Consider the following 24,605-nt stretch of genomic DNA (forward strand, 5'->3'; position numbering starts at 1 on the left):
AGGATAATGAAGGTAAACATCTTAATTTATGTGAAAGCTTAAAACATTGAGATCCAAAGAAAAATATTGTTTAATTTTTTCAGCTCTTTCTAATAAAGTCTTGTAATGTCAAACTCAGTGTTGATATAAATGATCACACAGTTTTAACTCTATGATTCCAGGTAGTGTAAAGTCAGCTAATACTTCATGGGGAAAAGCTGCCACTCTACTTCTTATAGAAGAATACAATACAAAATTGACAAGGGTAGGATGACAAAGAAATCAATGTGGGTAGCAATAACCAAGACAATTAATGAACGAGGATATTCATATAACAATGACCAAGTTTCTGGACGGTGGAAAAGCTTGATAAGAGCTTATAAGAATGTAAAGGACCACAACAATAAAAGCGGCAATAACAAAAAAAACATTTGAATATGAATCACAGATGGATGATTTGTTTGGGGATGACCCCACAATTAAGCCTGTTGTCACTGCCTCCAGCAGAAAACGCACCCAGGCAGAAGAAAATGAAAATGAAAGTTTAAATGATGGTGCTGAACCTGAACCATCAAATCCAAAGAAACAAAAAAACAAGGGCCTGAAGGGGACAAGTAGCACTGTAGTTGATATTTTACAAGACTTTATTGAAAGAGCTGAGAAGTCAAAGGAAGAGGAGTTGAGCCGAAAGGAAAGTATGCACCGGGAAAAACTCGAGGCAATTAACAAACTTGTTGGGATAGTAAAGGGTGACAAATAATTCTACATTTTTATGGTAAATACTTTCAGAACTACATTATTGAGTCATTTAAGGCAACAAAATATAACCGAAATTTTCAATTTTCCACACTTTTTTATTCCAATTTAAATGAGAACATGTGTAAGCTTTGATATTGTGGACGTAACCATCACACGAAATAATAAGAAGACAAGATTTAAAACAAAAATCATTGCTTATATTGCTGTTCTCCTTGCAAATTGATAATCATGGAGAAACAATTTTTACTTCAATGCAAGTTGGAGATTACCCCTGCATTAGTCAGAATTCTTTGCTAAATGTTGATAGCTTCACACCTATGCCATTGAAAATGCTCAGTTGTAAGACCGTAACACATTAAATACAATAACAGACAAAGCAATCTAGCAGATACTGTCATAACTTTTCTTACGATTACAACATAACATTCCTAAAACCAACACTGACTAGGCTCATCAATTATCGTCTGTGAAAAATGGATAATCATACAATAATTATTTTTTTTTCAGATGACGTCTGCAATATCTGCTTTGAAAGCAAGAAAACAACTGTGCTGTATAAATGTGGGCACCAAGTGGGGTGCAATTCCTGCTGTAAAAAACTGAAGGATTGCCCAATTTGTCGGGAAAGAATAACAGCCTATGTTCACCTTTACCAGTGTTAGATAAATTATTTAATGTTTCTAAGTGCTGATGAAAACTGGTAAAGATGAACATAGTCTGTTTGTATTGGATACGTTATGTTTGTTGGTGCGGATGAAAACGGGTTTTGATGAATATAGTTTGTTATTTTTTTTATTTTGTATTAGAACTGTATTTCAGTGTTAAGTGATTTATACTAGACTAGATTTAGACATGTTACAATGAAAAAAAATGTTAATTATATTGAACACCATGTGATTTGTGAAATTTTAGAAAATGTGGGTTATTCTAATGATAGTGATGTTTTTCTATCAACCCCAAGACTTATAACATAATATTTTTATTGACATTGCATTCTAAGCAGACCTGTATGGCAAGCCGTTTTGCTATTTATTTTCACTTCAACATATCTCATAAACGTTATAAGATATTTTATATATAGTTTATAAGATATTTCATATACGTTATAAGATATCTTATAAACTTTAGAAGATATCTTATAAACTTTAGAAGATATCTTATAAAGTTTATGAGATATGTTGAAGTGAGAATAAATAGCAAAACGGCTTGCCATACAGGTCTGCTTAGAATGCAATGTCAGTAACATAAATTATTTTTAATATCTCATAAAAATGAAATTATATAAGATATCTTATATATAAAAGGAGATATCTTATTTAGTTTATAAGATATCTCCTATAATATATAAGATATCTTATATAATTGTCTTTATAAGATATCTTATAAACTTTATGAGATATCTTATAAACTATATAAGATATCTTATAAATTATAAAAGATATCTTAAATAAAAGTTGTTTATAAGATATATCATATACTTTATAAGATATCTTATAAACTTAAGGAGATATCTTATAAACTGTAGAAGATATCTTATAAATTGTAGAAGATATCTTATAAACTTTAGGAGATATCTTATACACTTCAGGAGATATCTTATAAAAATGAAATTATATAAGATATCATATATATTATATGAGATATCTTATATGAGAAATCTGATATATTATATGAGAAATCTGATATATTATATATTGAATTTTTCGAAAAACTAAGGATTTTCTTACCCCAGGAGAAGATTACCTTAGCCGTATTTGGCACAATTTTTTTGGAATTTTGGGTCCTCTATGCTCTTCAACTTTGTATTTATTTGGCTTTTTAACTATTTTGATCTGAGCGTCACTGATGAGTCTTATGTAGACGAAACGCGCGTCTGGCGTATAAAATTATAATCCTGGTACTTTTGATAACTATTATAGGAGATATCTTGAAATTCGAATAAATAGTAAAACGGCTTGCCATAGACCTGCCTTTCATTTTCAGTGAAAATTTGTAAATTGTGGGTTTAACACAAAAAATTGTGAAAAATTTTAAAAACATCTTTGAAAACACCAGGTTCTGTTTGTATAGTCACGCATTTTTGTGATAATATACAATTTACCAATTTTCAATGGAAATCAAGGGTAAATAACAGTGTTATTTGTTGAGTTTTAATACATAAACATTTATTATTTTGTACATGAAGTCTAAAATGTTTTGAACTGTTGCAAGCCTCTTTTGTTTAAAATGTCAGTTCCCATGGTCATAAAAAGTATTTTATTATTGTATTTTTTGTTTGTTTTGTACTGCAAAATAAGTAGGAGTTTTTGTGTTTATTTATCCTCAGAATTTACATGAAATGTTTATTTTTTTCCATTTTGATACAAATGTTTTTGTTTTTTTTACTATGTTGATTTTATTTCAATTATTTTGTTTTATATTCTACTTGAAAGTATTTTTTATCTTTAACTGTGATTTTTTGTTGAAGGTTTGGTTTTACAGCTTTTCTCATCACTTGGCATATGTCGTCTTTAAACTATTACAGCTTATATATGATTTGCGATCCAACTGACCTACTTTTGACCTATTTATAGCCTTAGAAAATTTTATGAAAATCAGTTAATTTATAAAAAAATCCTTCTTCAGAAACCACTTAGCCAATTGGAACCAAACTTTGTGACAATCATACTAGGATATCTTATTTCAAAGATATATCCAATGATGCAGCTGACCATCCAACATCACTGTTACTTTAAATAGAATATAGTGGTAAAAGAGGCAAAATGGCAATCTTTTATGGCCTAAACAGAACATAGGTGCCAGTTGAGCGATATAGGCTCTGGAGTTTTTCCTCTTGTTTTTTTTAAAGTTTTTTTGTTTTGTTATTTCAGTAATCATGTTTATTTTATCCTGTTTTGTTTTTGATATTTTTACAGAAAAGTAAGACTTATTGTTAGATATGTTGTTTATTTAATAGAGATTTCTGGCAATAAGGTTTCTCTTTATGATCCCTTCAGCCTCATTATCTACCATTGGTGCTGGTGGTTGTTGCACACCATCATCATTCTCATCATCCTCATTCAGTAGATCTTCAATGTCCTCTCCTTGCATAATGCATATATTATGTAATACACAACAGGCAACAATAATGTCTACAGCTAGTTCTATTGATTTAGTGTTAATAAACTGTAGGCGACTAAATCTGCCTTTCAGCAAAGCACATGCTCTTTCAATTACGACTCTATTTGATGAGTGATGCGTGTTGAATTTTTTCTCCTGAGGTGTTAAATGTCCATTGTCTCTGAATGGAGTTAATAACCATCTTCGAAGGGGATATGCCCCATCTCCCAACAAATGATAGTGTATGTTGCACAACTGTAATCCATCATCCCATAGGTCAGATTGTCTTAAAACACGTGCATCGTGAACACTGCCTGGATATCCAGTAAATATATGTGAAAATAACATATTGTGCAAGCAAACAGCTTGAAGTTGCAGAGAGTAGAAATGTTTTCTATTAAAATACCTTTGGGCATGGATTTGTGGTTTATTAACTTTTATATGTGTGCCATCAACAGCACCGACTATATCCTGAAAACCGTTCCTCTGAGCAAATGCTTGTGCTTCTGTCTGCATTACTTGTTGGTTTGGCCATCGTATGAACCTATGCTTCAAGTATTTCAAAATTGACAATATGACACTATTACGACAATCTATGACAGAGGCTTCACCAATACCAAATATATCTGCTATTTTGTTAATAGTCTCGAGACTTCCAAGGTACCACAAGGTAATCATGATTTTTTTATCCGCCGGAATTGCTTCAATTCCACCAGGTCCTTTGGTGTTTAATTCAGGGACATCCTTCAGGTAATCAACAAGCTGTTGAAAAACAGGTCTGGACATACGAAATAAACGCTTGAAAACAGAATCCAAGTAATTAGGAACTACTGTTTCAACATATCCAAATACGTTGGCTCTTGGAGATGGTCTGAAAAAAAAATGTGGTATAAATCAATGGAAGATGCCTAAAAATGGACACAGTTGTACACAGAAAAAAAAAACAATGATACAAAATACAAATTTGGTTTACATATTCAATAGACGGTCATTGTAGATCAAAATAAAACGATGTTTATACTGATTTCTCAACGCATGCAACAATTAAATGACCCTCCAAATCATGTAATTTTACTGTTTTTAAACAAGGAAATGTTGAAACTAAGGAAGCACTGTTTCTTTAATAGATGATTTTTGGCTTTACACACCAGTCGTTTTGGTATTTTAATTTGCACTTCAGTGTTTTTAGATTATTGTTTCAGACCAATTATTTTCCACCCAGAGCAATGCTGATGATTGTTAGTTATGTGAGGTCAGAGACATATAATACATATGTCTCTGGTGAAATATACATGCACTGCATTTAAAATTGGTATCACATAGATTGTTATGTTATTCGTAACTATCAAAATATGACGGATAATTGCATAACAAGACAAAAAGACGCCATTTCCTATACTTCAAAGACCGATTCAGGGCAAAATTATCATAACAATTGCATATTTTGAAAGAAATTTGACAATATTCAGTAAGTTTAATATGACTTACAATGCTAGTGCTGCACATATAGCAATAAAAGACATTTCTGTCTCTCCCTCATCATCAGTTCTGTCTTCTTGAAGGATATCATCCAAAATTGCAAATGCAACAACTTTTTTCTTTCGATTGTCCACCATTTTGTTAAAACATTTCCTGTCCAGAACTACTCGGTTATTAGTTCCGAACAGAACTTTCCACTTCCTGTCCGGAACCTGTCCAGAATTACTCGCAACCTTGTTCGGAACAGAACACCTGGAACAGGCCAAGAACACCTGATTCGTGCAGACCCCATATGTCTGACATACAGAACAAACCATTCCTTTTTCCGTTGAATTACTCAACCATGGCCTGTCCTTCTCACATTCTGAATGGTAGGAGCGTACACGTTTAGTTTTATCATAATGACGATTATAATCAGCTTTTTCTTCTGGCATTTTTAAACTACGTTTTTGTGGAGGTTCAACACCTTTTATATACCTCCACATAATTTGATCAATATTGACAATGTTCAAAAGGAAGTATAATAACACTAAAAACAAGCGAAGTCGTAACCGGAATAACTCCCGGAATCAGTTCTGCATTGTTAAGAAGTCATGAACAAACAAAGGAATGTAGATATTTAATAACAAACAACTTACTTCTCGTATTATTTAAATCAATTTTAATAGTATTAAATGAAGATCTTTTGAAATCTTTTGTCAATAGACATGGTAAAATTCATCGATTTTCCGCATCGAAATCATGATTTATCCGAACGGGTTCCGTTTATTAAAATGACTTCAGTTACTGGTTTCCTGAATTTTACTCTTGTTTTCCCGCTTTTAAGATAAGGCAATCAGATTATTGTCTGGGAACAGTTTTTCTTTTACATCACGGAAAAGGGTAAAAACGGGACTGTAGGAATAATATTTTACAGTTGCCAGCTGGGCGAGTATGGTAACGAAATTAACTCGCACACCCAAAAAATCTGGTCGATCGTTAAGTTTAGTCCCTGCATGATACACTCTAATTTAGTAGTAGAGAAAGACGTGAAAACAGTGACGCTAACATTGATAAATGCTGAACAGAATTTATTAGACAGCTCTGTCCAGGTCAAAATGGAAACGTGTATTGGCTACACAGAGAATGTTGACAAAAATAATTAAATGTGCCGGATATTGTAACAGAAGTTACTTATTTAATCATTGATGTTGTAGATTCCAACAACAATGTACCCAAGATCTTTAATTTACAAGAGATATATTGATTGATTGATTGATTGTTGGTTGCTTTACGCCGCATTAGCACAAAAAGGCTATATCGCGGCGAGAGCTAATTCGAATATGTTTACAATTTAAAGCATATTTTTAAAATAAGACAAAAGGTCCTTAAGTATACTAAAATTCTTGACTAAAGCAAATTGAGTATATACAAATAAAAATCAACAGTAAAATAACGTGATAAAAATTAAAATCGATTTAAATATAATAATATTTTATATTCTATAATAAATTCTAATTTCTTTTAAAAAAGCAACAATATTTGTAAATGGAACATTATTAAATAAATCATACATATTATCGACATTTTTAATTTTTAATATCAGATGTTAATCAAGGACCTGGTGTCATGATGCATAGAAAACAAATCTGTAACACTTACCCTCATTTTTTTTGTTATCTTCAGATGGAAAACTTAAAAGATGACAAAGCTGCCTCTGAATCAACAACATCCTACAGTATAAATGACATACTAGCTGCTCACCAAAAAACTGAAAGTGAGTAAACATTATTTTAAAATGGAATACATTTTTTAGCTCACCTGGCATAGCCATGTGAGCTTATGCCATCACTTGGCGTCCGTCGTTGTCGTAAACTATTTCAAGAATCTTCTCCTCTGAAACTACTGGGCCAAATACTTCCAAACTTTAATTAAATGTTCCTTAGGGTATCTAGTTTATAAATTGTATCCAAAGTTTTGATCTATCAACAAACATGGTCGCAATTGCTAAAAATAGAACATAGGGGTCAAATGCAGTTTTTGGCTTATAACTTAAAAACCGAAGCATTTAGAGCAAATCTGACATGGGGTAAAATTGTTTATCAGGTGAAGATCTATCTGCCATGAAATTTTCAGATGAATCAGACAACCCGTTGTTGGGTTGCTGCCCCTGAATTGGTAATTTTAAGGATATTTTACTGTTTTTGGTCATTATCTTGAATATTATTATAGATGGAGATAAACTGTAAACAGCAATAATGTTCAGCAAAGTAAGATTTACAAATATGTCAACATGACCAAATTGGTCAGTTGACCCCTTTAGGAGTTATTGCCCTTTATAGTCAATTTTTAACCTTTTTTCGTAAATTTCCATATCTTTTACAAAAATCTTCTCCTCTGAAACTACTGGGCCAAATTAAACCAAAATTAGCAACAATCAACATTGATGTATCTAGTTTAAAATTTGTGTTTTTTTACCCGGCCAACCAACCAAGATGGCCGCCATGGCTAAAAATAGAACATAGGGGTAAAATGCAGTTTTTGGCTTATATCTCAAAAACCAAAGCATTTTGAGCAAATCAAAACAGCAATAATATACAGCAATTTAAGACTAAAAAATAGGTCAAAATGACCAAAATGGTCAATTGACCCCCTATGAAGTTATCGTTTTTATAATCAATTTTTAACAATTTTCATAAAATTTGTGAATTTTTACTAACATTTTCCACTGAAACTACACGGAGAAGTTCATTAAGATAGAGATGTTTGTAAGCAGCAAGAATGTTTAGTAAAGTAATATGTACAAACACATCAAAATCACCTAAACACAATTTTGTCATGAACTGTCTGCTTCCTTTGTTTAATTCACATATACCAAGGTGAGCGACACAGGCTCTTTAGAGCCTCTAGTTTGCTTTGAAGAAAAAAAGGACGATCCAAAGAACATTTAAATAAATTGAAAAGCCAAAATAATCATTGATGAGAGATTTAAGTTAACCAAAAGAATTAAGGTGAGCGATTCAGGCTCTTGAGAGCCTCTTGTTTAAATAAAAAGTTTTATAGAAGTGGTCGAGTTTTTCAGTTTTTCACTTATTTTCGGGAGTGTACACAATGCTTTACTATAATATGTTCCACCCTGGAAAGGCATATACAAATTTAATCATCATCAATTTCAATTAAAAACTAGGCCAGGGATTGAACCTGGGACCTACTCAATACACCAGTTAAGTTGCTCTACTATCTGAGCTACCTAGTTAGCACTATTTGTTATTTTCTAATAATCATCTGATAATTAATTATACTTTATTTTTATCAGCAACTTTTTTAATTGACTTGACCAATGGAAGAACACTAATTGAAAAGATTGCACCTTCAAGCATTATTGTTAAACATAACTATAGTAAGTAGGGTATGCTTCTCTCATAACATGTCAAATATTTCACATTGTAAGAAAATTGAGAAAAATGGTTTTGAAAAATTACCTTTTTTTTTCTCTGCATTTCAATCAATCTCTGCTAAAAAGATACCATCAGCCTGGAAATTTGCAAAAATCTATATAAAACTAGATAAAATAAACATACTAAATTCCTCTCTTTACCATCAATATTATTTTTCAGAACAAGGATTAGCCTTACAGCAAACAAAAAATGAAAGAATTACGAAATAAATTATAAGAAATATCTGTAATATTTGGTCCGTCTATTCGGAATAACATGAAAAATGTGATGCATTGTTTATTCAGTGGTCACCTCATTTTTAGCTCACCTGGCATAGCCATGTGAGCTTATGCCATCACTTGGTGTCCGTCGTTTTTGACTTGTATCTCAAAAACGAAAGCATTTAGAGCAAATCTGACATGAGGTAAAAATGTTCATTAGGTCAAGATCTATCAGCCCTAAAATTTTCAGATGAATCAAACAACCCATTGTTGGGTTGCTGCCACTTAATTGGTAATTTTAAGGAAATTTTGCAGTTTTTTGTCATTATCTTGAATATTATTATAGATAAAGATAAACTGTAAACAGCAAAAATTATCAGCAAAGTAAGATCTACAAAAAAGATTACATGACCATTATTGTCAATTGACCACTTAAGGAGTTATTGCCCTTTAAAGACAAATTTGCTCTATTTGTTCATCAAACTTGCCTAAATTAAAAAATCTTCTCTGAAACAACTGGGCCAAATACTCTCAAACTTTAAATCAATGTTCGTTGAGGTATCTACTTTCTAAATTGTATCTGAAGTTTTGATCCACCAATAAACATGGCAGCTGTGGCTAAAAATAGAACATAGGGGTTAAATGCAGTTTTTGGCTTATATCTCAAAAACTAAAGCATTATGAGCAAATTTGTTATGGGGTAAAAATGTTCAATAGGATATGATATATCAGCCCTGAAAATTCAGACGAATTTAACAATCCATTGTTGGGTTGCTGCCACTAAATTGGTAATTTTAAGGAAATTTTGCAGTTTTTGGTTATTATCTTGAATATTATTGAATATAAAAATAAACTGTAAACAGCAGAAATGTTTGGCAAAGTTAGATATACAAATGATCAATATGATCAACATTTAAATGGCATTTTAAAGCAAAAATAGTAATTGTGAAAGGTTTAGGCAAAACGTTTCAGGTGAGCGAATCAGGCTCTTGAGAGCCTCTTGTTTATGTTATTCCTTCATGGGCCAAAAAAATTACGCAGTTATTCCTTTTTAATGAACAAATCACCAAACACATGTTTATTAAATATGATTTAACTTTTAAAAATATGCCACGCATTCTTTTATGCATAACAAGACTTCAAAGGTTGAGTAAGCATGGCGCAAGAAAATTGAAAACTGGAAGTGAACGTCCTTTATAAGCCCATGGGCAAATACAGCTTTTTTTTCGCATTGCCCCTGTTCGATTGATTGCTTGATTGTTGGTTGCTTAACGTCCAGTGGCAAATATTTCATGCATATCCAGGACGAGAAAAAGTTAACAATAAATACAATAGGTAGGTAGTTGTAATAGAGGTAATCTAGGATGATGGTCGGGGAAATTTGGACTGCCACCGGAAAAGGAGGGTATATTGGATACTTGCAACAGGCCACCTACGGACCCCTCAAAGAGTTGTTGCAAGGGTTCTTAACGTGCAAAGAGCGTGGCACTCTCTTTACACGAGGCATCGGATTTAACGTTCCCCTTCTGACCGGACGTGACTGCGAACTTGATACATCCCGCACAGCCAAACGGACGCCCCGCTTCGGCAAGCGTTTTACTGCCGGTCCGGAGAAGACCAAGTGACCATATTTCTATTCCCCAGTCACCCTTGGGGGATTGTCCCTTTTCGAAGAGCAATGTTAAATCTTGATTTATATCGACAGTGGAATGGTTTAAAGTATTGGACATGCTGATTTATCTGTATTAGGGCTTATCTAAAATTTGCTCATCTCATTTCAATCAAAATATATAGATATATATTCATACACTACCTCTTACAGACAAGAAAATGGATGATGTAACAAGTACAACAACTGCAAGAAAGAAAGCAACTGGCCATTAAATTTTCAAGTAAAAAATGATGGCATGCTTCTTAATATATTATTATTTTAGGTGCACAAAGATTTCATAAATTTTGAGAAAGTACCAACAACAGACAAAATGAAAATGGTGAAGATCTTTATTGTTAACTCCAACAAAGGTGACTTTGCTAATTACAATGAATAATTGTGAAGGCAAAACATTCAAAAAACCAAATAAATGTTAATAAAATTGTTACACATGTAAAAGCTTACCTTCAAGATCCAATCGTTCAGAATTAAAGTAATACAATTACTGCAAACCACCTATGGGGAAAGAAATGAAGTTATAATAAAATGCCATATTAATTCTAAACTTCCTTAATTTCTGTAGCAGTTCATCTAAACTCGGCATTTAAATTAAGGAAAGCGATGAAACAATGAAGAAAGAGGCATCATGAAAATGGAATGGAGCATTATAGTCAATACACTTGCAAGATCGGTTATATCAGAGAGACACTTTAGCAAGAAAAAAAGAGCTTCCGGAAGACATTGTAAAGTTTGCATCTTTTCTCATCAACAAGTGTCAATCGCAAAACATTGATCTATTTATTTGCATAAATACTCAAGAACGGACTACTTCAGTTTTCTAAAAAAAAAACATAAATTAAGTGATCTGACATTTTTCATTTGTTTTTAAAACAGTTGTATTTCTATTCAAGAAAGACATTAATTTAAGTGTGAAATTGTTTTAATTGATTAATGATCTAAGGGTGGGAATGTGTAGTAAAGTTAGATTACAGACATACTACTTCTCAGTTCTCCGGTCAATGTTTACATTATACATGTTATCAATGTTAGATATTTCCTATATAATCTGGTTAAAGTTAAAGAGTTAATAGCAAGCTTTCTCACGGTTTTGATTCATTCTGCATTCTAACTGTACAACTATCAACATGCATTTTTTCAATAGATCATCAGTACTTTAAATGTGTTTCGTTTATAAATGTAAATCCAAAGTAACTACACTTTACCTTTAACACTGATTGTGCTTCAGTCTTTAAAAGTAGTAAAGTTTCTTTTTGGTCATTATTTATGGTAATCATTGAACTTTCATACAAACTGCGGATGATGAAAGAACACACGAATTTAGCTGGTCTTTGGTTTGGTAACCAACATACCTCCATGAGCGCTTTCATTTCACTTTTCTTAAGATTCATTCAAAAAGTTAAACAATGGCATTACTTGTTTCTCTCAAGGGCAAGGAAACGTAATACACAAAGTTTATTTTCTATGTGGTACTGATAACATACCTGCAAGGTGCATGCTATGGGATCGGCATCCCAATGGGAACAGACTGTGCCCCTCTACTTGCTAACTTGTTTCTTTATTATTATGAGGCTGACTTCATGCAGGAACTTCTTATGTAGAAAGATAAGAAGTTAGCAATATCCTTTAACTCTACGTTCCGCTATATAGATGACGTTCTTTCACTAAACAATTCAAAATTTGGTGACTATGTGGATCGCATCTATCCCATCGAATTGGAGATAAAGGATACTACAGATACAGTTAAGTCGGCTTCATATCTTGACTTACATCTAGAAATTGACAATGAGGGTCGGTTGAAGACAAAACTTTACGACAAAAGAGATGATTTCAGCTTTCCAATTGTGAACTTTCCATTTCTAAGTAGCAACATTCCAGCAGCACCTGCATACGGGGTATATATATCCCAATTGATACGATATTCCCGTGCATGTATTTCCTATCATGATTTCCTTGATAGAGGGTTACTGCTTACAAGGAAGCTATTAAACCAAGAGTTCCAAATGGTGAAGTTGAAATCAGCCCTTCGTAAATTTTACGGACGCCATCACGAGTTGGTTGACCGTTATGGAATAACCGTTTCACAAATGATATCGGATATGTTCCTAACGTCGTAACTACAATCCCCTCCCTTTCATGAATTTGACCTACCGAATAAGACTAGTTACCGGATTTGTAATCACATAAGCAACACGACGGGTGCCGCACGTGGAGCAGGATCTGCTTACCCTTCCGGAGCACCTGAGATCATCCCTAGTTTTTGGTGGGGTTCGTGTTGTTTATTCTTTAGTTTTCTATGTTGTGTCATTTGTACTATTGTTTTTCTGTTTGTCTTTTTCATTTTAGCAATGGCGTTGTCAGTTTGTTTTAGATTTACGAGTTTGACTGTCCCTTTGGTATCTTTCGTCCCTCTTTTATGATTGAATGTTGGTTGCTTAACGTCCAATGGCAAATGTTTCATGCATATTCAGGACGAGAACAAGTTAAACACTAAATATAATAGGTAGGTTGTTGAAATAGAGGCCATCTAGGGTGATGGTCGGGGACATTTGGACTGCCACTGGAAAATGAGGGTATATTGGATAAGGACAGAAATTTTACAATGCAACATGCCACCTACGGACCCCTCAAAGAGTTGTTGCATGTTATGTAATGGTGTACAATACAATGGGACATATTCATGTTGGAAATGTTAACAGAAGCGTGCGACAGCAAAAAGTGGGAACGGGCTAGGTCTATTGAAAATGATTTAAAATACTTGAAAGCTAATGAATAGATAATTTTTGTCGAGCCTGCAACTTTTGTTGCAGAAAGCTCGACATAGGGATAGTGATCCGGCGGCGGCGGTGGTGTTAGCTCACTTCTTAAAAGATTTATATTTTAGAAGGTAGAAGACCTGGATGCTTCATACTTTGTATATAGATGCCTCATGTTACGAACTTACCATCAGTCACATGTCCAATGTCCTTGACCTCATTTTCATGGTTCAGTGACTACTTGAAAAAAAAAGTTAAGATTTTTTGTAATGTTAAATTCTCTCTTATTATAAGTAATTGGATAACTATATTTGGTATGTGCGTACCTTGCAAGGTCTTCATGCTTGTCAGACAGTTTTCACTTGACCTCATTCCATGGATCAGTGAAAAGGTTAAGTTTTCGAGGTCAAGTCCATATCTCTGATACTAAAAGCAATAGGTCTTGTATATTCGGTGTATGGAAGGACTGTAAGGTGTACATCTCCAACTGGCAGGTGTCATCTGACCTTGACCTCATTTTCATGGTTCAGTGGTTATAGTCAAGTTTTTGTGTTTTGGTCTGTTTTTCTTATAGTATATGCAATAGGTCTACTATAATTGGTGTATGGAATAATTGTAAGGTGTACATGTCTAGCTGACAGGTGTCATCTGACTTTGACCTCATTTTCATGGTTCAGTGGTTATAGTTAAGTTTTTGTGTTTTGGTCTGTTTTTCTTATACTTTATGCAATAGGTCTACTATAATTGGCGTATGGAATGATTGTAATGTGTACATGTCTAGCTGACAGGTGTCATCAGACCTTGACCTCTTTTTTATGTTTCAGTGGTTATAGTTAAGTTTTTGTGTTTTGGTCTGTTTTTCTTATACTTTAAGCAATAGGTCTACTATGATTGGTGTATGGAATGATTGTAAGGTGTACATGTCTAGCTGACAGGTGTCATCAGACCTTGACCTCTTTTTTATGGTTCAGTGGTCAAAGTTAAGTTTTTTAGTTTTGGTCTATTTTTCTAATACTTTATGTCAACTTTATTTGGTGTTTGGACATACTTTATGATCTTTATGTCGGTTACGCTGGTTTTATTTGACTTTGACCTCATGTTCATGGTCCATTGCTAAGTTTTAAGTGTTTGTGTGTTTTGGTCTGTTTTTTTCTTTATTAATACGCAATAAGTCAACTATATTTGTTGTATTGAAGAATTGTTAGCTGTACATGTCTGTCTGACATGGTTCATCTGACCTTGACCTCATTTTCATGGTTGATTAACCAAGAAAAGGATTTTCTATGTGTGTTACATTTTAACGTTGCGTCGTTTATTTTCTCTTATTTTTTAGTGTTAATTCACATTGCGACAAGATTGCAGGAAAGAATTAAAACAATTTATGCCAGGATAGCACTAGACCATGTCCCGGAATTTATAACAATATATGTCATATATTGGTTTAATATACAAGTCGGAATATACAGACAAAAAGAGTTAAAAGTCCAGTTGCAAATATTACATGCAGTAATTCATAATGACTTATGCTGTATTATGTTAAATCCAAATGCAGACGCGGTAAGATATTCGTGATATTTTCGTCCAATCGGACATTGAAACGGTAACCGGAAATGTATCTTTGAGCTGTATAGTAAAGAAATAAGATGTAATTTCAGTTTTTAATATTTTAAATATCAGTTGAATTTGTTATTTAATGATGCAAATAATGTTCTTGAAGCCAGACTGGTATATACATAAGCTAACTTGTGGACATGTATAACGTGTTGGCAAACTATTAGAAACGTAACCTGGCGGGAAAACATGAAGATAGACTAGTAAACACGAAGACAGATTGACGGACACATAGAGACCGGTGAAAACGCAGAGACTTGTAGACACATAGTCAGACTGTTGAGAATTATATGGACAGACTAGGGGTCTATAAGAGAGATTTGTGAAAGTAAAAACAGACTAGTGAATGATTGAAAAACGGGTGAATTTAGCATCACATACTTCAATAGTTGTCAATGATCAGCAGATATCCAATTTCATGACTAATTAGAGGCTCTAAAGAGTCTGTGTCGCTCACCTTGGTCTTTGTGAATATTAAACAAAGGAAGAGGATGGATTCATGACAATATTGTGTTTTGGTGATGGTGATGTGTTTATACATCTAACTTTATTAAACATTCTTGCTGCTTAAAATTATATCTATCTATAATGAACTTGGCCCAGTAGTTTCAGTGGAAAATGTTAGAAGAAATTTACAACGTTTATGAAAATTGTTAAAAATTGACTGAGGGACAATAACTCCTTAGGGGGTCAATTGAGCATTTCAGTCAAGTTGACTTATTTGTAAATCTTACTTTGCTGAACATTATTGCTGTTTACAGTTTATCTTTAAAAATATTCAAGATACTAACCAAAAACAGTAAACTTTCCTTAAAACTAACAATTTAGGGTTAACAACCCAACAAGGGGTTGTCTGATTCATTCTTAAATTTCAGAGCAGATAAATCTTGGCATGATAAACAATTTTATCCCATGTCAGATTTGCTCTAAATGTTTTGGTTTTTATGTTTTAAGCCAAAAACTGCATTTTACCCCCATGTTCTATTTTTAGCCATGGCGGCCATCTTGGTTGGATGGCCGAGTCACCGGACACATTTTTCAAACTACATACCTCAAAGATGATTGTGGCCAAGTTTGGATTAATTTAGCCCAGAAGTTTTTAAGGAGAAGATTCTTGTAAAAGATTACTAAGATTTACGAAAAAATGGTTAATATTTACTATGAAGGTCAATTACTCCTAAAGGGGTCAACTGAAAATGTCGGTCATGTTGACTTATTTGTAAATCTTACTTTGCTGAACATTATTGCTGTTAATTGTTCATCTCTATCTATAATAATATCAAAGATAATAACCAAAAACAGCAAAGTTTCCTTAAAATTAATTACTAATTTTGGGGCAGCAACCCAACAACGGGTTATCTGATTTATCTGACAATTTCAGGGCAGATAGATCTTGACCTGTTTAACAAATGTACCTCATGTCAAATTGCTCTAAAAGATTTGGTTTTTGAGTTATCAGCCAAAAACTGCATTTTACCCCATATGTTCTATTTTTAGCAATGGCGGCCATCTTGGATGTTTGGCCGGGTCATCCGACACATTTTTCAAACTAAATACCCCAAAGATGATTGTGGCCAAGTTTGGTTTGATTTGGCCCAGTGGTTTCAGAGGAGAAGATTTTTGTAAATGATTACTTAGATTAAGGAAAAAATGGTTAAAATTGACTATACTATGAAGGTCAATTACTCCTAAAGGGGTCAACTGACAATTTCGGTCATGTTGACTAATTTGTGAATCTTACTTTGCTGAACATAATTGCTGTTTACAGTTTATCTCTATCTATAATATTATTAAAGATAAAAACCAAAAACAGCAAATTTCCTTAAAATTACTAATTCAGGGGCAGCAACCTAACAGCGGGTGGTCTGATTTATCTGAAAATGATAGGGCAGGTAGATCTTGACCTGTTTAACAAGTTTACCTCATGTCAGATTTGCTCTAAATGCTTTGGTTTTTGAGTTATAAGCCAAAAACTGCATTTTACCCCCATGTTCTATTTTTAGCAATGGTGGCCATCTTGGATGGTTGGCCGGGTCACCGGACACATTTTTTAAACTAGGTACCCCAATGATGAGTGTGGCCAAGTTTGGTTTAATTTGTCCCAGTAGTTTCAGAGAATATTTTTGTAAAAGTTAACGACGCCGGACGCAAAGTGATGGGAAAAGGATTCAAAAGTTGTGACCGGACTTTAAAAGATTATATATATTTTTTCATTTTCTATTAATCTATTTGCTTCATACCAAGGGTGACTGGGGTATAAAAATATGGTTACTTGGTCTTCTCCCGACTGGAAGTAAAACGCTGGCCGAAGTGGGGCGTCCTAATGGCTGTGCAGGATGTATCAAGTTCGCAGTAATAACATTTGACTGGGTCCAATAAAGTAAATGTATTCCTTATTGACAGACAAACATCTGAAACATTGAATGAACTTGAATACTTTTTGGAAAGTTTGATATAACAATAATTTTTCCTAAGACATCGGGGGTCCGTAGGTGGCCTGTTGCAAGGCAGTTTAAATTTCCCCGACCATCATCCCAGATGGCCTCTATCGTATCAACCTACCTTTTGTATTCATTGTTAACTTGTTCACGTCCTGAATATGCATGAAATATTTGACACTGGACGTTAAGCAACCAACAATCAATCAATCAATCTTAAGACATCGGCCTCTAACAGGAAAAAAGACAGACTATCTTACTTTAGGAAGTGTGTCCTACTTCTAGATAATGTAGTACTGGTGTTTGAAAACTAATAATAGAGAGATGCTTTTAAAATTTTTGAGCTCTTTTATTTTAATAGCATACAGCTTGAATTAAAATGTACTGAATTTTCATCGAAAAATCAAATAATTCAACTGCATTTGTAAATGACGAACAAAAAACAACTTCACGGATCTGAAATTAAAATCAATACACACACAAGACAGCAGTTTCTGCGTTAGGATTTATCGGTATTCTCCAAACATGAGTCAGATCCACACATGTGTGTCCCCAAACGGGAGTACTATAACCCCGGTTTCAAAGGTTTCCTACCTTCCTCCGATTGAAGAGAAAATTATATATATAAAAATATATATAATAAATTGTATTTTAAATTTGCAAACTTCATTTCACATCAAATAATAACAGTTCGTTAAAATATTGTCACATACCTTCTGGCAATCTTCAATATATATATAGTCATCAACGTCGTGAACTTGCTATTAGATCATTGAACGATGTAGATCTAGACTCTGGATATGTCAAATTCAATGTACATGTATGTAAAATTTTGATTTCCAAAGGTCAAAATGGCCAAATAAATTGATGTGAATACATTGTGATCTGTTTTACAATTGTTCTGAAGCAAGCAAAATTCTTTATTTCTGTTTTAGGTAAGAGTCAATATGAAAAAAAGAAGGATGGCAGCCTACAGGACTGGAAAAATATTAGCAACCAGCTGTACGAATGTTTTCTGTCAACTAAATGTTTAAATTACTGTCATGATTGTGAAGAAAGCAGTCAGTTATACTGATGTATTGACTGTTGTCCATGGGAAGCAGTTTGTGGAAATTGTCTACAAAAAAGACACTAATTTCCTCATTTACACATTTTTGAGGCATGGAGGTAAAGACATCTTTCAACCACAATATGGCTTTCTTTAAATTATTTCCAGTTTACAATTGGAATATCTCATTTGATACCTTTAAATTTTCTCTACATCTGGTCATGTGTCTATTTTTCACATAGACTTAGTTAAGTTTATAAGCATCCATCATGGCATGAATACATGTCTATGAAATCTATTGATTGAAATTTATCATTTATCATGTTTATATACAAGTTTTGATGTGGTTTGATTGACAATTTACAACTTTCCAAGAGATACCATTACAATCTGAATTTCTGTCCACAATATGTCCTTCAGAACAGAGCTAAAGTCAGCAAAGCATATAGCAATCAAGCTTCAAAGCATTACATAATAACATTTGGTACAGTATGACACAATTTAAAAGAGAAAACACACTGTGTAATGTGTATTGTCTATCCAAATATGAACATGATGAATGTGATTTACAGAATAACAGATCAACCAATACCATTGAATTACTGTTTCCTTCTTGCTTTAAATTAATGTAATGAGTGTATATTAAAACATAGATATATCAAATTCAATTTTTTATTACAATGGGAAGTTACAATTTTTCATTGCAACCAATATCCTATTTCTCTCACTTATTTATAGAAGGCAGCATATGTTGGAGCTGTGTTAGATACACCAGGATGGACATTACGGTCTCATACAAATTACAGTACAAAGTATGTGAAAAGAAGTTGATTAAAAGGTATGCATAAATGAAAAGATTATTAAAAAAAATGTTCCTTTTATAAAACAGTATATATATGATATCTGTTCCATGTATTATAGGTCAATTTGGATGTGCTTTGAAAGTTCAGTTATTAAATGTACTAAAAATTTTAAAATTAAAATTTAGAATTGTTTTTTTAGCCATCCATTTGAGAGGGAGAAAGAATGATTGAAGTGAGGTTAGAACAAGTAAACCAGAGTCTTATACAAAAGAAGAAGAATGAGAAATCAGAAACAATTATGATCAACTTCCAAATCAAAACAGAAAACCTCCTATGCTTGATTCCTAAATTTGTTTTGATTTGTGAACCTTTCACTAATTTAACCAAAAAAAAAAACATTTTGAAATTACAGCTTTAAAATTTATAAATAACTACACCTTTCACATATTTACTTATCACCAATATTGTTTGTTAAATTTATTGCACATTTTCCTATTTGCTATCGATCATGACAGATTACTTCTATTAAAGAAATAGGAAGATAGCGATATGATATAATTTAATTATCCATCAGAATTCGAAACACAAATCTTTATTATAATTAAGCTTTAAAATTTTAAGGCCACGTTTTAAAAAATGTTAAACAATTGAAATGAGAAAACTTCTTAACAGCCTAATCAATAATATATATATGTATAAAGATATGAAAAACATAATGCTAGACAACAGATGAAAAACAGGTTCATAACTTCGGACAGACACTAAAAGAATTAAGCGGGGATAAACACTTTTGTTAGACTCCAACCCTCTCCCTTCCGGTTTGTGTAACAAAACAGACTGTAATAATCAGAAGCACACAACTAACCGATTTAATAACAAAAGACACCTAACACACATAACTTGTTATCAGTAAATCATGTTTTTAGACTAAAGCGACAATAAGTACAAATACACATTTGGTTAATTCCGCTGCAATGATATTTTCATTTCAACTTTTGTATTATGTTCTTGAAATATAAATAAAGTCTCATCTCCTGTAATGCATTTTTATTGTTGTTTCTTTTTTTAGGAATAAAAAAGAACAGAAACAGAAGAGGGAAAAAAGTACAATCATCAGAAAGTAAGTTTGTCAGAAATAATAAAAAAAGCAGCATCTCCAACACTCTTTATATCTGATGACTTGTTTACAAGTAATCCTGTATTGTATGACTGAATGTTTTGTATTCAGTACACTTTTAAATTTTTATCATATGTGATAAATAAAATTGAGAATGGAAATGGGAAATGTGTCAAAGAGACAACAACCCGACCAAATAAAAAAACCAACAGCAGAAGGTCACCATCAGGTCTTCAATGTAGCGAGAAATTCCGGCACCCGGAGGCGTCCTTCAGCTGGCCCCTAAACACATATATACTAGTTCAGTGATAATGAATGTCATACTAATTTCCAAATTGTACACAAGAAACTAAAATTAAAATAATACAAGACTAACAAAGGCCAGAGGCTCCTGACTTGGGACAGGCGCAAACATGCAGGGGGGTGGTGAGATCTCAACCCTCCCCCTATACCTCTAACCAATGTAGAAAGGTAAACGCATAACAATACGCACATTAAAATTCAGTTCAAGATAAGTCCGAGTCTGATGTCAGAAGATGTCACCAAAGAAAATAAACAAAATGACAATAATCCATAAATAACAACAGACTACTAGCAGTTAACTGACATGCCAACATGGTGAATTAACAGGTGTTAAAGTTCTTCAAAGCTTATTTTTTTCAAATTATTATAGTTACATCACTTATAGTGTAAAGATGATGATTTTATATTTTATTTTAGTTTGTTGTGATGAAGAATCAAGACTTGCAGATCCAGCTTTACAAGTGGAACACTTTGAAAACACAGGCAGATGAAGTACTTAATAGCAGCTTATATTTCAATCAAATGTTTGTTACATCAGAAAGAAACTAAATATAACATCAAATGAAACAAAAAGAATGAAATTGTGTTTTAAAGATAAAGGACTCAACTTGTACTATATCTGTACAAATACAAATATGTTAACATCTGAGTTGTAAGGGTAAATAGTTGTATCAAATGTTTTCAGTTAAATGACAATATCTTTATTGATAGTTACCTATATAAAATGACTTTAAATTGATTCGATTCTGTTCCAACTAAAAACGACGAAAATATAAAAGAAAGAGGTCAACAATTTAACTCAAACAAAAGTAGTATTATATTGCTTTAAATGAATTCAATACTATTACAGTCATTCTTTTGTTAAATATTTGTGATGCATCATCTGATATTTTCCTTATTTGATCATTCTACAGTTATTCAAAGAAATATGTCTATCAATGTAGTTGGCTATAAAATAAACAGACGGAGTTTCGCCGATTTAGATCATACTAGAACACACCCGCGAAATCGCGGGCATGTAGAGCTTGTGGACTGTTGTAGGATGATTTTTTGTAAAAGATAGTATGTATGGGAAATTTCATAAAAGGTATCAAAAGCTTTCTCCCTTGTTCAAAAGTCCGATATTTGTTTCCTTTCTGTTAAATTCAAATATGTTCATGTGTGTGGTTTTAGACCACATTTATTCTTCTCCTTTGCTACAATGCTGCTTTTGGTAAAAGTCAAATAAAATAAACAATTTGCACCATCTCAAACATGAAATAAATCTAACTGCTTATATATAGACCATTATTAGTCTTAATAAAATATGCTTCTAGGACAATCCGTCAGTGCTTTTTTTTCTTTTGAGAGCCTTATTAAGATGTCAATGGTAGGATATGAATCATGTATAAATGACTAAGGCTAATTTGAGGGGTGGCCGGAGGGGTCCTGATCCCGAAATCCCGCGCTTAAAACCATGAAATCCATTAAAAGAAATGCATATTCTGAAACCATGAAATCAAAAAATATATTCCCGGATCCAGTAAGGATCAATCCCTAAATCCCGAGCTTAAAAACACTCGATCCCTACGCCCATAAAAAATGCTCGCCTACTTTTAATCTCTACCTTACTTTCATTTTTGCCAAATCACTATTTTCCCTTTCAACAATAAATGTTATGCCCCATTTATGGGCATGATGTTTTTAGGCTAGTCCGTCCGTTCGCTCGTTCGTCCTTCCGTCCGTACGGGTGTGTTCCGCTTCAGGTTAAAGTTTTTGGTCGAGGAAGTTTAAGATGAAATTAAGCCTGTTTTACTTATTTTATTATATATGCAAGTGGTACGATCCTTTATGTAGTAAACATTTAAAAGAAAACAGTAGACAGAATCAGGGCCGACTTTCTATACTAATATAGAAAGGCCCTGACAGAATACAGATAGTCTCTATATATTAAAGTAGTATAATCGTAGTTTACATGTAGATAAACGCGAAAAATAATGTTTAGAAATTAATGGAAAGGGTCCTTTGTTTAAAACCATAATGCATGTGTTTTGTTATCTGTTATAGAAATAAGTTTTAGTGAACAAGCTGAGGACATTGAGAGGATTCCAGATGCTATCCCCAAGCCTTTATTTACAGCAGTGTCCTCTTTAGACAACCCAATTTTTGTCATCATTGATTTAGAAACTACAGATTTGAGTAAGTATTTTTCTGAAACAAAAATTGAAAAAAGAATAATTTTAAAGATAATTACTTGCACATTGACATCAATATTTCAAATTATTGCTGTTTTGTTCATTTTTCCTTTGAAGGTCAAAAGCAAAAACGTTTCATCGAACAAAAACATTGATATTGATTCAAATTATTGCTGATCTCTAAGCATTGTCAATGCAAGCGTCACTTTAGTCATGGGCAAAACAGCAATACACAGATTTTGATAGGTCCTCTTCACTCAATCTCCCACTCTCCATGTTAACGCCTATAGTGAGAAATTCGATTTCATGAAGATGACCAACAATAATCTATATAAAACTAGTAATAACTTTTGTATTATATCTTTCATTGTTTATCATTGCTCAATAATCGTAACAATAGAGAATATATCTTTATAATTGCACTTAGTCCAGTTTCATTATAATTATGTTACAAAGGGATACTGTAGACAATATGAAAACAAAACACCTTCAAAAAGGTCAACAAACTTAGACAAACATCAGGAAAAACTGAAATTTTGATATTGTTTTTCTGTATATTTTCAGGCAGAGGAAACATCATTCCTCACATAGTACAGATAGCTGCCAAAGAACACAGAACTCAAACCAGTTTCAACCGTTAGATACCACCACAGCTACCAATGTCTAATGAAGCCGAAAAGGTGACTGGTATTGTTTGGGATGGACGAAAGCTTTTTTACAAAGGGGTTGAACTAGACTTTGTTAATATAAAGGTTGCCATATCTGATTTTTTTATGTGATTAAATCAATTCAGTAATTCTCTACTTGTAGCACATAATGGGAAAAAAAATGATTTTTGGGTTTGTCAACAGCTGTTTATAACTGTAATATGTATGATATTTTTTCTCAGATTGTTATGGGATTTATAGACTCATTGGCCCTTTTTAGATCAAACTTTCCCAAAATAGAAAAATATAATCAGCCATTTTTAGCACAACATTTTTGTAAGGAGGAATATAATGCCCACAATGCTGTGGATGATGTAAATATGCTTGATAAAATACTTATTGCTGGTAATGTTTCTAAAGAACTATTGCTTAAACGTTGTTACATTTCTAATTCTCATTTACTGCAAGAAAACTTCATCAAGGCAAAAGCTCAAAACTTGCCTAGCTTTCATCCCCTGACTTCATAAACATTTTTTCTAAAAGTTGCTACCATTTAGAATAAAAATGAATTGTGCTTACTTGTTTTCTCTCTCAAATTGACCGCATTGTGTGATTTATTAGTCAAAGTTCAGTTTTCTTGTAATTTGTTGTATGAAATGATTATTCAGCCTTCATGAATCAACATTTTATGTCACCTTTATCTCAAATACATAAATTTGCTAATTTAATGTATTACATTTAAATATAGTGTAACATTATTTTTTTTTAATTCAACATAAGTCTATAATAAACATTGAAACAGGTTGTCCACTCTTGTAAGCTTTCTCTTTTTTAAAACTAAAAATGTATTTGTAATTCAATTAAAATTTGCTTTACTGACATTTTTTTTTATTATATACATGTATATATGATCTTATTTATTTGTATCCTTTTCACCATCATGACTATGATTATACTATATTTAAAAAAATATCAGTATAATTTGCAAATAAATATTGAAATTTTATTGAATTTATGTTTTACGAAGTGCATGAAGGAGTATAAACCTGATCAAACATTTTTCAAGGGAGATAATTGAGCTGAGTT

At 32.7% G+C, this 24,605-nt stretch overlaps 2 protein-coding genes across 2 annotated transcripts; one reads left to right on the forward strand and one right to left on the reverse strand.

Annotated features, from left to right (window-relative positions):
• Positions 1-3,686: 3,686 nt before the first annotated feature.
• LOC134719710 (putative nuclease HARBI1) lies at positions 3,687-5,474 on the reverse strand. The gene is made up of 2 exons (XM_063582674.1): positions 5,326-5,474; positions 3,687-4,708 (listed from the first exon to the last, which is right to left on the reverse strand). The coding sequence occupies exons 1-2, from the start codon at positions 5,451-5,453 to the stop codon at positions 3,688-3,690; spliced, it is 1,149 nt and encodes a 382-aa protein (XP_063438744.1). The 5' UTR covers positions 5,454-5,474; the 3' UTR covers position 3,687.
• Positions 5,475-18,588: 13,114 nt separating this feature from the next.
• Positions 18,589-24,046, forward strand: LOC134718055 (uncharacterized). Its single transcript, XM_063580551.1, has 7 exons — positions 18,589-18,594; positions 19,214-19,280; positions 20,348-20,398; positions 21,116-21,181; positions 22,745-22,933; positions 23,437-23,508; positions 23,724-24,046. The coding sequence occupies exons 1-7, from the start codon at positions 18,589-18,591 to the stop codon at positions 24,044-24,046; spliced, it is 774 nt and encodes a 257-aa protein (XP_063436621.1).
• Positions 24,047-24,605: the final 559 nt, after the last annotated feature.

The sequence above is a fragment of the Mytilus trossulus genome, chromosome 5 (genome assembly GCF_036588685.1).
Source record: "Mytilus trossulus isolate FHL-02 chromosome 5, PNRI_Mtr1.1.1.hap1, whole genome shotgun sequence".
NCBI classification, from domain to species: domain Eukaryota; kingdom Metazoa; phylum Mollusca; class Bivalvia; order Mytilida; family Mytilidae; genus Mytilus; species Mytilus trossulus.